Consider the following 13,476-nt stretch of genomic DNA (forward strand, 5'->3'; position numbering starts at 1 on the left):
TTGCCGCGGGGTGGCAGGTGGCTCTGGTTGACCTGCCGCAGGCATGCCTGCAGAGGGTCCGTAGGTCCACGGCTCCGGTGGAGCTGCTGCAGTCATGCCTGCAGACGGTCGGCTGCGCGCGTGGCTCCAGTGGACCTCCCGCAGGCATTACTGCAGCAGCTCCACCGGAGCCGTGGGATCAGCGCGGGGGGCGGCAAAATGGCCGTGTGCCTAGGGCGCGATAAACCTTAGCGCCGATCCTGATTGCACCTCATCTTTAAGATGAAGTGCCTGGTACTGAATGCAGTATTCAAGGTGAGGACACACACCAGTCTGTGCTATGGCATTGTCACATTCCTCTCTATTCTCCTTTCAATATCCAGGCATCTCATTTGCTCTCTGGGCCACCACTGCACACTGCACAGATTCAAGGTTGCTTACAGTGACATGCCACACTGCTTCCTGAGCGGCTAATTCAGTGGCCAGCAAGATTGAAGTGCTCCTTGCAGTGGGCATCAGCTTGCACTTGTCTGTGCCGACTCATCTGCCATCATGTTCCCAGTTTCCTGGCTGTGTTACATTCTTCAAGAGCTCCTCTCAGCCCTCCTCACCTAAATGATTTCGTGTCATCAGCAAATGTTGACGTCTCTTTATTCAACCCCAACATCTAAATCGTTAATAAAATATTTAACATAACTAGTCTGAGAACTGTTCCCTAGGGAAACCCATTATTAATCTCCTTCTTGGTTGAGGACTGACAATTATTTAGCCTTGTCCTTTAACTTTTTACCTCCTAACCAGTGTATAATAACTATAACAGACCTGTATCCACCTTGCCCAGGATTACCACCTTTATCAAAAGCCTTTGAAGGTCTAAATAGACCCATCTGTCATCTTTTATCCACTACTTGCTCGTTCTTAGTTAAAACCTACGAGCTGATTCCCCACTGCATTGTTCTAGTTTTACACTGGCATAATGTTATTGATTTCAATGGAAACCCACTGGGCATAAAACTGGAGTGACACCGTGGTGGAGAGAGTGGTTAGACTGCAAGCTCTTCAAGATGGGTGCTTTTAACTTCCTTTAAACACTGTGCGTGTTCTCAGTTGTTCAGCAAACACAGAGACAGTCCCTGCCCTGCAGAACTAACAAACAATCGGAGTAATAACCAAGCACTGTGTACAGCAATTACATTAGATAAACAAACAACAAGAGCTCCTCTTCTAAGAACTCCAGCAGCTTAAAGACCCCACTTTGCCTCACAGGTGCTGTGCTAGGTTGTTCCTTTCATGTTATTCTCAACTAGGTGCATTATAACTTATCTTTTATTATTGTTTCTACTGTCTCCATTCTTAAGACTGTGAGAAAAACTTTGATCTTGGTATCATCCAGTAGAAAACTGGCACAACTCCACCGACTCCGAGTGAATTATTCTGGATCTACATCTGTGTAACCGAGAACAGAATCTGGCCCATACCCTGACCAGAGCAGCAGCCAGTCAGAGCTAACACAGGTCAAGGCCCAGATTCTTGTCTTATTTGTGCCAGGCTTTACATGGCTGAGTTATACTTGACTTACACACACGTGTGAGGAGAATCAAGCCCTTGTGTGATCTGGGAGGATCACAATGGACTCATGTTTCAATCGGGAGAGCTGTCAATCCGTCCCCAGATTTAAAACAGGAGAGTAATGTTGACTAAAGGTTTAACCAGCAGATTGGCAAAGGGAGGTGGTGTTATCCCTATTTTACAGAGGGGGAACTGGCTTTATCTGACAACATCAGAGGCCATTACAACAGACATAATGAATGGAGGGACCCCTGTAATGAGAAACAGAGGCCAGAGTCTCTGCTCTGCCCAGTCTCCGAGGCAGCTGGATTCTCAAGCAGATCCACTGCTGGCTCTGGAATAGTTTGGAGTAGCCCAGGGACAGCTCCAAGCTACATCAGAAGGTAAAGACACCCAGGAGACCATCCACTCTTTGGGGATTGTTGAAGCACAGAAACTGGAGCAGGGCAATGTAGGAACTGACTGCAGCAGCTCCACCCCAGCCAAAGACTCACCCATGCTGGAGAAACTCTCATTTGGCAAGTTATGGTCAGTTTTGGGTCCCTTTGCACCACCAGAATGGCACAAAGGGTGGGACTCTGGCCCACAGTATCTAGTCTCTGCACTGAAGGGCAAGTCCTGTAGTTCCCCCACATGATCATGGAGAGCCCTGGCTGCAGTGGAACCATGTAATTCTGCTGTGGGGTGTGGATGAAGGGTGCTCAGAGCACTGCATGCCCTGGAGTATGACTTGCTGTACCCCAGCACACAGAGTTGGGTCAGTGAGGGTTGGAAACAAGACCAATGGGAATGACAGAGATGTGTGTCTCACTGACTGGAATGGTGCCAGGCCCCTGACTCAAGGGGTTCTTCTGGCTTGTAGGGTCCCTGCATTAGAGCCATTACCTAACCCAGCATGTGCAGCACAGAAAAGGAGACATCAGCAAATGGATTCCTCACCCTATGGGAGAAGTAGAAGGCAGCAATTCCCAGGGGCCAGAAGCAGCAGAGCATTGAAAAAATGGCCAGGCCCAGGTGGTCTCGTGGGGGGAGCATCAGGAAATGATCCTCACTCTCACTGTCACTCGAGGAGTCACTCTGGAAAACAAATGAGTTCAGTGCTACTAAGCAGCGCAGAGCCGTCAGGCCTGGAGAGTGCCCAGGCACAGAGAGCTTGGGGAGAGCAGTGCAAGCGCACCTCATTCACCCCTCAGTGGGACAGGCTGGCATGTCTGACACTTACGTGACCCTGAAACATATCATGAGGCCAGCCTGTCAAAACCAGGCGCGGGGGGGAGGCTGCAAACACTGACACAGGGGTGTGCTGTCCTCCTCCCACCAGTCTGATGCTGGCCTGCAGTGGAGGGATCTGCCACAGGGATAAAAAAGGGGTGCAATCGCTATGGTGCATCCAGACCTGCTGTGTGGAGGCAAGTGTGATGGGAACGAGGCTGAGATGCAGGATCTCATGACCTGGTGGTGGAAAAAACTTTTGGTCACTACCAACCTCTGGCAACTCGGAGCTCTTGACACAAAATGCTCTGTGTCCTATTACTAAAGGCTTTCCCTGAATCAGAACTGCCTGTCAGTCTGCCCACGATGGTATTTCTAGGGCACTTATCATTTTGTATATAAGCAGCGCTTCCCACCCCTACCCCCACCCGCTGTGTGGGGTCTATATATCCTCTCACCTGCCCTTATTCAGAATGGCCACCATTTCCCATTATTTTCTGTAATGCCACAGCCATAGTCAAGATGGCTACCACTGCCTTGCATTGGAAAGTGAGGCTGCTCCTAATGAAGATGGCCACCATTTCCCATTGTTCTCAACTGAGCTGAAGTCAGGCTGATATCAGGAAAGTTGGCCACCTCCTGGGCTTTGGAGTTAGGAAACGGGACCAGAAATTGTGAAGAGACAGGGAAATGTTGGGTACACAGAGAGAGGGTGCATGGAGGCATAGGAAATTACTGGGAAAGATGCGGAGCAGGAAGGGAAACTGAGGGAGTTTTAGGGAATGTAGGGTGCAGGAGGGAGACTGAGGGAAATGTGGGGGCAGAGTCAGAGGCTAAGGAGTGCCAGGAAAGTGACTGAGGAGGTTCAGGGTAATACAGAGAGCATGAGACAGATTGAGGATGCAGAGGAATGTGGGTAGCAGAGTGGGAGAATTGAATGATGAGAGACTACCAAAAGACTGGGAGGGAAAATATGGGGCATGGATCAACAACAGGAAACTGAGGGGAGCATGTAGGGAGAATGTGTGGGAGGCAGGAGATTGGGTGTGGCACAGAAGGTGTCAAGAGGGGACTGGGAGGATGGTGACAAGATAAGATTGCTACAGGGGAGGGAGGGGGATGGGTAAAATGAGGTCCCCTCTGAGCATCCAATCAAGATACCTAAGTGCCTTGTGACAGAGCAGCATATATGCCACATGTGGCTGCCACACAAAGTATGACATCATTATTCATCTACACTTAGCCATCATGTTAAAAAAGGGCTATTTCAAAGGACACCCCCCGCTGAGATGGCTCATTCTCTTGGCTGAATTTCTGGCCAATTCACAGTGTCCCAGATTACTTTCCAACCCTGAAAATATAACAACACCTTCACTGCAGTGCTGCTGACAGAACTAGTAACATTTGCTCTGTAATAAGCCAGAGCTGGAGAGGAGAGGGGTGGGTGGGAAAGGACAGTATAAGAGAAACTCACAATACTACGATAACATTTCAACTAATGGTGACAGGTTTCAGAGTGGTAGCCACGTTAGTCTGTATCACCAAAAAGAACGAGGAGAACTTGTGGCACCTTAGAGACTAACAAGTTTATTTGGGCATAAACTTTCATGGGCTAAAACTCACTTCATCGGATGCATGCAGTGGAAAATACAGTAAGAAGATATATATACACAGAGAATGTGAAAAAATGGGTGTTGTCATACCAACTCTAACAAGACTAATCAATTAAGGTGGACTATTACCAGCAGGAGAAAAAAAAACTTTTGTAGTGATAATCAGGATGGCCCATTTCAAGCAGTTGACAAGAAGGTGTGAGTAACAGTAGGGGAAAAATTAGCATGGGAAAATAGCCCACGAAAGCTTATGCCCAAATAAACTTGTTAAGTCTTGAAGGTGCCACAAGTACTCTTCATTTCAACCAATGAGACTGCAATATGCAAATGAAATGAGATCATGTTATAACAATTGATTGAGTCCTCCTGGATGCTTTAATCTCAGCTCCACTTTGATTTCAGCATTAAATTAAATTTGCAAAGTATCCCACCAAAAATAACCCTGTTGGACACCAACAGAAGCAGCTGGGACACTCTGTGGTGATGGCGAGTTCAGACACAGAAGGGGATGGTAGACATTTAACACCTTCAGTACCATTTGTGCACCATCTATCCCCAAGGGCAGTCGGACATATTCACTGGGGAGCAGCTTGTTGCTGTTTCTCCTAGAAGTAGCTCACCTCACACTCCTGGAATTCCTCCTCCTCCACCTCATAGGACACTGTTTGGATTCTGATGTCACTCTCCATCTGGCATGGCCCTTGTTTTTCTCGCCCATCTGCAGCCTCAGAGGGGGCCTCTTTGTTTTCCATGAAGGTCGTCTCGCAGCTCTCCCCTTTGTTGTCCTTGGCCTTGAGACTGGTCTCATCCTTCACCAGGATGAAGTTGGGACCATACAATGCTTCAACAGCCAGCTGCAGAGAACTGGCATCCAGCAGCTGGTGAGTCCTGGCACTGCCAGTGTTCTGAAAGATGTAAAGTTTCCCCTGGCAGCAATGACTAGGGTGATGCTGATGGTAGGAGTAGCTACTGTGAAGATGCCTGCTGCTCTTGGCCAGCAGTGGGTTCCGAAGCTCACTCAGACTTTCCATTCTGCTAAAAATGGCCTGGAGAAGCTAACAGGAGGGTAACCCTGAGGAATAAAAGAGAGTAGAAGGAGTGAGTGTATAATATCAACAAGGCGAGGCTGCGGATTCAGGGGTACCATTCATAGTAACATCTACTGGGTACAGCAGAGATGACTGCAGGACGCTGACCAGTGCAAAATGGCACTATCTGGCTGCACTAGAGAGAACAAGAATCTAGTTCCCTATTCTGTGGCTTGAACACTGTCTCAGATAATCAAGGAGCTGTTCATCTGTCACAAGCTGATAGTAGACTAACCATGTGATGAGATGACCTGATAACATCAGGCTGGAATGAGTGGAGGATTTGCTGTATCTACAATGCACACTGAGAAGGGACCATACAGTCAGATAGGAATGCCTGTTGCATCCTTTCTGGTGACTCATAATTTATATTGCTATAGAGGATACCAGATGGCACTGCAGTAGATGCACAGCTGGCATCCACTTGAGGGGCCTTTCTGACGTCCGAAACTAGCAGGACATACAGTAAATTACAGCCTTTGATGCATTACAGTTTCAGCAGCTAATGGTTTCTAAACATACTCAAGCTTTCATAGCACTTTCTAATGCCTGGGCTCAGGCTGGTGAGGGAGTGAGTATAAATTCAGGGAAGATGGAAGGTTGCTGTGAGGATATTTTAATTATGTTACCGTCTTAGTGTTCTCTGGGGGGTCTGCCTCTCCATACACTATACAAAGCACAGTAAGGGAGAGAGGGATTGAAAGGCTGAGGCCTGGTCTACCCCCGCAGCTGCACTTACCTGCCTATTGAAGGTTCTTATATGGCCCCATCACTGTAGTACCTGAGCTCCTCACAATCTTTAATATATTTGTCCTCCCAATACCGCTGTGTGGTGAGGAAGTGCTATTGTCCCCATTATACAGATGGGGAAATGAGGCACAGAGAAAAAAGGGTATGGTTACACCTTGAGCTGGGGGAGTGATTGCTGTCTCATGGAGACACTTACGCTAGCTGTCATTGAGCTAGCCTGTTATGAACAGAATGCAGCTGTGGCTACCCCGAGTTCCTGCCTAGGATCTCAGAGAGGTGGCTAGCCTATCTCACAGCCATGGCTATATTCTATTGGCTCAGTGAGAGCTAGCACAAGTATGTCTCCTCGAGCCATGAATTACACCCTCAGCTGCAAGTGTAGACCTACCAAGCCTAGGGATATGTCTCCACTAGACACGCTACTGTGGTTCAGCTGCACCACTGCAATGTAGACTCTCACTACAGCAATGGAAGCGGTTCCTCCATTACTGTAGTAAAACCAGCTCTCCTAGAAGTGGTAATTAGACTGATTGAAGAATTCTTCCATCGACCTAGAGGTGTCTACACTGGGGCTTAGGTCAGCTTATTATATGACACAGGGTGTGACATTTTTCACAGCCCTGAGAGATGTAGTTAAACTGAACTAACTTAATAGTGTACGACAGCCCTACGTGACTTGCCTAGGGTCACGCAGAATGTTTGTGACAGAGCAGAAATTGAACCCGGGTCTCTGACAGCCCTGAATAACCTCCTAACTACTGCACCATCTTTCCTTTCTAAACTCATTTTTCTAAACTAGCGCAACATCGCAGCTTTAATCAAACCAGCAGCACCCCGGGCATAGAAAAGCCCTACCACTGAGCTCACTTCTGGAGACTCTAACTTGAGCTGGCTGACATTTTTTTTTTGCACAAAACAATTTCCCATCAGAAAATGTGATTGTCAAAATCAAAATTTGCCATGGGAAGATGTTGATTTTGACAAAATTGTTTGACTTTCCATCAGCAAAATATAAACAAAACAAACATTGGTTTTGAACAGACATTTCTTAAATGACATGAAAAGAATTTTTTTTAAATGCCATTTCAAATCAAAAGGTATTTTGGGAACGACGAATCATTTCATTTTAATTAACAATGCAGACATCGCCCATTTTAACATTTCCAAATCAAAATATTTTGGAACCCTTTGTTCTGTGAAAACGGCTGATATTTTGACTTTTCCTCCTGATTTGGCATGAAAACAAATATTAGAATATCAGACCTTCCCGTGGGGCACAAATTCCATTATTTGGCCACCTCTAATTCTAACACTGGACACTGTGTTTTTACAGCAGTTCTTTAGCATACACCTGTCTCCTAAACGGACCTCAATGCGATGCCCTGCTGCCTTGCAGCCAAGAATGTCATTTCTTTTTAGACACCTTAGTAATTTCTTTCTCTGCAGTATGTTATATAGTATAGGCAGATTCATCTGCCCGATATAGGGCTCCCTGGGGTACGCCACTCTTTCTGATCTAAAGCATATCACCTTCATTTTATCTGTCCTCCAGATGAAAATTTAAATAAAGAAGTTTGAATTGAAGACTTCTGAGGATCAAAAGTCCAGTTAGCTCCCATGTGTTTGTCCCAGGGCCAAACCCAACTTCCCCCTGTCAAGGTATTTTTCCCACTTTGAACTTTAGCGTCCAAAAAGTGGGGACCTGCATGTACCCTTCTAAGCTTAATTCCTAGCTTAGATCTGATAGCACTGCCACCAACCAGAAATTCCAGTGTCTGGTACACTCCCTGTCCCCCCCAAACCTTCCCTGGGGGACCCAGGACCCAAACCCTTGGGTCTTAAAACAAGGAAAAGTAAACATTCCCCCTCCTTCCCCTCCAGACTTTCCCCTCTCTGGGTTACCTGAGAGCTACTGTGACCCAAACTCCTTGGATCTTAAAACAGGAGGAAATTAACCTTCCCCCCCAACCTCCTTTCCCCCACCAAATCCCCTGGTGAGTTTAGAACCCAATGCTCTTGGGTCTAAACAAAGAAAAAATCAATCGTTCTTAAAAAGAAAGCTTTAATTAAAAAAGAAAAAGTAAAAATTATCTCTGTAAAACCAGGATGGAAAATGTTTACAGGGTCTTCAGCTTATATAGACTAGAGGGACTTCCCTCTTTAGCCTAAGATACAAGTTACAGCAAACAGAGTAAACATTCTTCCAGCAAATACACACTTGCAAGTTAAGAAAACAAACATAAGACTAACCCAGCTTTTCTAGCTAATACTTACTATTTGAACATAAGAGACTGTTTCAGAAAGATTGGAGAAAGATCTGGTATGCTACTCTGGTCCTCTTAGCCCCAAGAGCGAACAAAGAACAACACAAACAGCACAAACAAAGACTTCCCTCCACGGAGATTTGAAAGTATCTTGCCCCCCGATTGGTCCTCTGGTCAGGTGTCAGCCAGGTATACTGAGCTTCTTAACCCTTTACAGGTAAAAGGGACATTAACCCTTAACTATCTGTTTATGACACCCGCCTAGTGTACAATTCCTAGTATTGTATCCAGCTTCAAAATAACCCTGTCAATGAGCTTCCATCCCTTCTCTTAGGGCAACATTTCTCAAACTTTTGAAAGTTGAGCCTCCCTTCAGGAAGATGAAATCATTCTCTCTCTTACCCTTCCCCCTCAAATCCTTCAGCACCACCTTGTGTCGTTAAAGGCCTACTCATCTTAATTCACATATCTTTCATGCCTCTCCCACCAAGAGAGTCACTGAGATCATAGCCTGACCTTCGGTATGTCACAGCCCACCAACGCCACCCAGCACCCACACACTTAACCCAATATCCAAAATAAGACCAATGGCATGCCCCAGATTCTTAATTTTCCCATCCTACTAAGAATTTCTATTTGACCCTTTAACAAGTAAGGAACACCTAGTTAAAATAAAATAATAAAGGCCAGTACAGGCATAGATGGGAAATTTTCAATAGAGAAGTGAAACAATCTGGATGATGTGTGTTTTAAGAATATTGAAGGAATGATCTAACAAATTATAGCACTGACAGTTAATTCAAGGAAGTCACAGAGAACTGGGGTTGTAACGGAGGGTTGGAAAAGGGAAAAAGTGATCCTGCCAATTACTTTTCTGTAAATTTAAATTCTACTTTTAATAAAATAATGGAACAAATATTAAGGGGTGAAAAATCACAAGATGTCTACAGAATAATGATCCAACCATGGAGTTTGGGAAGAAAAGATCTTGGCAGACAAACTTGCATTTTTAGTAAAGTATTTGACAACTTTTCTCATGACATTTTTTTCTGCCAAAGTGGGAAATAGTCACTGAAGTGGACAGAAAACTGCCTGAAGGAACAAGAACAAAGAGTGCTGATAAATTGTCCTGTATGGGGTTGCAGGGCAACGTTTAATGAATATTGCATGTTTCAATGTTACATCTAGTCTTATTTAAGATCTTCATTAAATGATCTGGAAGAAGGAGTGAACTGCAGAGAAAGGCCTAATACAATTCAGTGGCTGGAAGCTGAAGCTAGACAAATTCAGACGGCAATAAGGTGTAAATTATTAACAGCGAGGGTAATTAACCATCAGAACAATTTACCAAGTGCTGGGCAGGCTAATTCTCTGTCACTGGTTGTTTGGAAAGCTTGACGGGCTGTTTCTCCAAACAATCTGCTCTTGGTCAAACCGGAATTAATTCAGGGACTTTCTAAAGCCTGTGTCACACTTAAGCTTAGTACCAATGTGGACACAAGAACAAATGGATATAAACTGGACACTAGGAAGTTTAGACTTGAAATTAGATGAAGGTTTCTAACCATAGGGGAGTGAAGTTCTGGAACAGCCTTCCAAGGGAAGAAGTGGGGGCAAAAGACATATCTGGCTTTAAGACTAACCAGCCAGATACCTAGGAAAAAATTCCTGTAGTAACTCAGATCCACCCCATCTATCATCCCATCACAGACCACTGGGCATATTCCTGCTAATAATCAAAGATCAGTTGCCAAATTAATAGCCAAAATTAGGCTATCCCATCATACCATCCCATCCATAACTTATCAAGCTTTAGTCTTAAGCCAGATATTCTTTTGCCCCCACTTCTTCCTGGAAGGCTGTTCCAGAACTTCACTCCCCTATGGTTAGAAACCTTCATCTAATTTCAAGTCTAAACTTCCTAGTGTCAGTTTATATCCATTTGTTCTTGTGTCCACATTGGTACTAAGCTTAAATGTGACACAGGCTTTAGAAAGTCCCTAATTAATTCGGTTTGACCAAGAGCAGATTGGTTGGAGAAACAGCCCGTCAAGCTTTCCAAACAACCAGTGACAGAGAATTAGCCTGCCCAGCACTTGTAAATTGTTCTGATGGTTAATTACCCTCGCTGTATAATTTTACACCTTATTGCCGTCTGAATTTGTCTAGCTTCAGCTTCCAGCCACTGAATTGTATTAGGCCTTTCTCTGCAGTTCACTCCTTCTTCCAGATCATTTAATGAAGATCTTAAATAAGACTAAGATTAACATTGAAACATGCAATATTCATTAAACGTTGCCCTGCAACCCCATACAGGACAATTTATCAGCACTCTTTGTTCTTGTTCCTTCAGGCAGTTTTCTGTCCCATTCAGTGACTATTTCCACTTTGGCAGAAAAAATGTCATGAGAAAGTTGTCAAATACTTTACTAAAAAATGCAAGTTTGTCTGCCAAGATCTTTTCTTCCACAACTCCATGGTTGGATCATTATTCTGTAGACATCTTGTGATTTTTCAACCCCTTAAATTTGTTCCATTATTTTATTTAAATAGTAGAATTTAAATTTACAGAAAAGTAATTGGCAGGATCACTTTTTCCCTTTCCAACCTCCGTTACAACCCCAGTTCTCTGTGACTTCCTTGAATTAACTGTCAGTGCTATAATTTGTTAGATCATTCCTTCAAATATTCTTAAAACACACATCATCCAGATTGTTTCACTTCTCTATTGAAAATTTCCATCTATGCCTGTACTGGCTTTATATTTTATTTTAACTAGGTGTTCCTTACTTGTTAAAGGGTCAAATAGAAATTCTTAGTAGGATGGGAAAATTAGAATCTGGGGCATGCCATTGTCTTATTTTGGATATTGGGTAAGTGTGGGGTGCTGGGTGGCGTTGGTGGGCTGTGACATACCGAGGTCAGGCTATGATCTCAGTGACTCTCTTGGTGGGAGAGGCATGAAAGATAGGTGAATAAGATGAGTAGGCCTTTAACGACACAAGGTGGTGCTGAAGGATTTGAGGGAAGGGTAAGAGAGAGAATGATTTCATCTTCCTGAAGGGAGGCTCAACTTTCAAAAGTTTGAGAAATGTTGCCCTAAGAGAAGGGATGGAAGCTCATTGAACAGGTGTTATTTGAAGCTGGATACAATACTAGGAATTTGTACACTAGGCGGGGTCATACAACAGATAGTAGGGTTAATGTCCTTTTACCTGTAAAGGGTTAAGAAGCTCTAGTGATGACCTGGCTGACACTGACCAGAGGACCAATTCGGGGGGCAAGATCTTCAAATCTCCGTGGTAGGGAAAGTTTGTTTTGTGCTGTTTGTGTTGTTCTTTGTTGCACATCTTGGGGCTAAGAGGGACCAGACGTGCAACCAGATCTTTCTCCAATCTTTCTGAAACAGTCTCTCATGTTCAAATAGTAAGTATTAGCTAGAAAAGCTGGGTTAGTCTTATGTTTGTTTCTTAACTTGCAAGTGTGTATTTGCTGGAAGAATGTTTACCTCTGTTTGCTGTAACTTGTTCTTAGGCTAAAGGGGAGGGAGTCCCTCTAGTCTATATAAGCTGAAGACCCTGTAAACATTTTCCATCCTGGTTTTACAGAGATAATTTTACTTTTTCTTTTTTAATTAAAGCTTTTCTTTTTTAAGAACTGATTGATTTTTTCTTTGTTTAAGACCCAAGAGCATTGGGTCTAAACTCACCAGGGGATTGGTGGGGGAAAGATGGTGGGGGGAAGGTTAATCCTCCTGTTTTTAAGATCCAAGGAGTTTGGGTCACAGTAGCCTCCTCAGGTAACCCAGAGAGGGGAAAGTCTGGGAGGGGAAGGAGGGGGAACTGGTTTACTTTTCCTTGTTTAAGACCCAAGGGTTTGGTCCTGGGTCCCCCAGGGAAGGTTTGGGGGACAGGGAGTGTACCAACACTGGAATTTCTGGTTGGTGGCATTTAGTGGGTGCTATCAGATCTGAAGCTAGGAATTAGCATTAAGAAGGGTAACATGCAGGTCCCACTTTTTGGACGATAAAGTTCAGTGGGAAAAATATACCTTGACAGGGGAAGTTGGTTTGCCTGGGACAAACACATGGGAGCTAACTGACTTTGATCCTAGAATCTTCAATTCAAACTTCTTTAATTAAATTTTCATCTGGAGGAAGATAAAATGAAGGCTGATATGCTTAGATCAGAAAGAGTGCGTACCCCAGGGACCCTATATCGGGCAGATGAATCTGCCTATACTATATAACATACTGCAGAGAAAGAAATTACTAAGGTGTCTAAAAAGAAATGGACATTCTTGGCGCAAGGCAGCAGGCATCGCATTGAGGTCCGTTTAGGAGAAGGTGTATGCTAAAGAACTGCTCTAAAAAACAGTGTCCAGTGTTAGAATTAGAGGTGGCCAAATAATGGAATTTGTGCCCCCGGGAAGTGCTGATATTTCTAATATTTTTTTCAGCCAAACAGAGGAACAAGTCAAATATCAGCCGTTTTCCACAGACACAAGGGTTCCCAAATATTTTGATTTGGAAAGGTTAAAATGGGCGATGTCTGCATTGTTAATTAAAATTAAATGATTCGTCGTTCCCAAAATCCTTTTGATTTGAAATGCATTTAAAAAAATCTCTTTCATGTCATTTTAAGAAATGTCTGTCAAAACCCAATGTTTTTTGTTTATATTTGCTGATTGAAAGTCATCAATATTTGTCAAAATCAACATCTTCCATTGGCAATTTTGATTTTGACATCACATTTTATGATGGAAATTGTTTTGTGCAAAAAAAAAAATGTCAGCCGCTCAAGTTAGAGTCTCCGAAGTGAGCTCATGGTAGGGCTTTTCTATGCCGGGTGCTGCTGGTTTGATTAAAGCTGCGATGTTGCGCTAGTTAGAAAATGAGTTAGAAAGGAAGATGCTGCAGTAGTTAGGAGGTTATTCAGGCGCGTCAGAGACCCGGGTTCAATTTCTGCTCTGTCACAAACAGTCTGCGTGACCCTAGGCAAG

General features: G+C 44.2%; 1 protein-coding gene across 1 annotated transcript in view; it reads right to left on the minus strand.

Moving 5' to 3' along the window:
- The window catches only part of SYNDIG1L (synapse differentiation inducing 1 like), a 53,498-nt gene that overhangs the window by 1,643 nt on the left and 38,379 nt on the right, over positions 1 to 13,476 (minus strand). The window contains exons 2-3 of the mRNA XM_032801953.2: positions 4,994 to 5,445; positions 2,488 to 2,625 (exon numbers count right to left, since the gene is read on the minus strand). Coding sequence (XP_032657844.1) covers positions 2,488 to 2,625; positions 4,994 to 5,404 — 549 coding nt within the window. The 5' untranslated portion in view covers positions 5,405 to 5,445. The remainder of the gene's footprint in view (positions 1 to 2,487; positions 2,626 to 4,993; positions 5,446 to 13,476) is intronic.

The sequence above is a fragment of the Chelonoidis abingdonii genome, chromosome 4 (assembly GCF_003597395.2).
Source record: "Chelonoidis abingdonii isolate Lonesome George chromosome 4, CheloAbing_2.0, whole genome shotgun sequence".
Lineage (NCBI taxonomy): Eukaryota > Metazoa > Chordata > Testudines > Testudinidae > Chelonoidis > Chelonoidis abingdonii.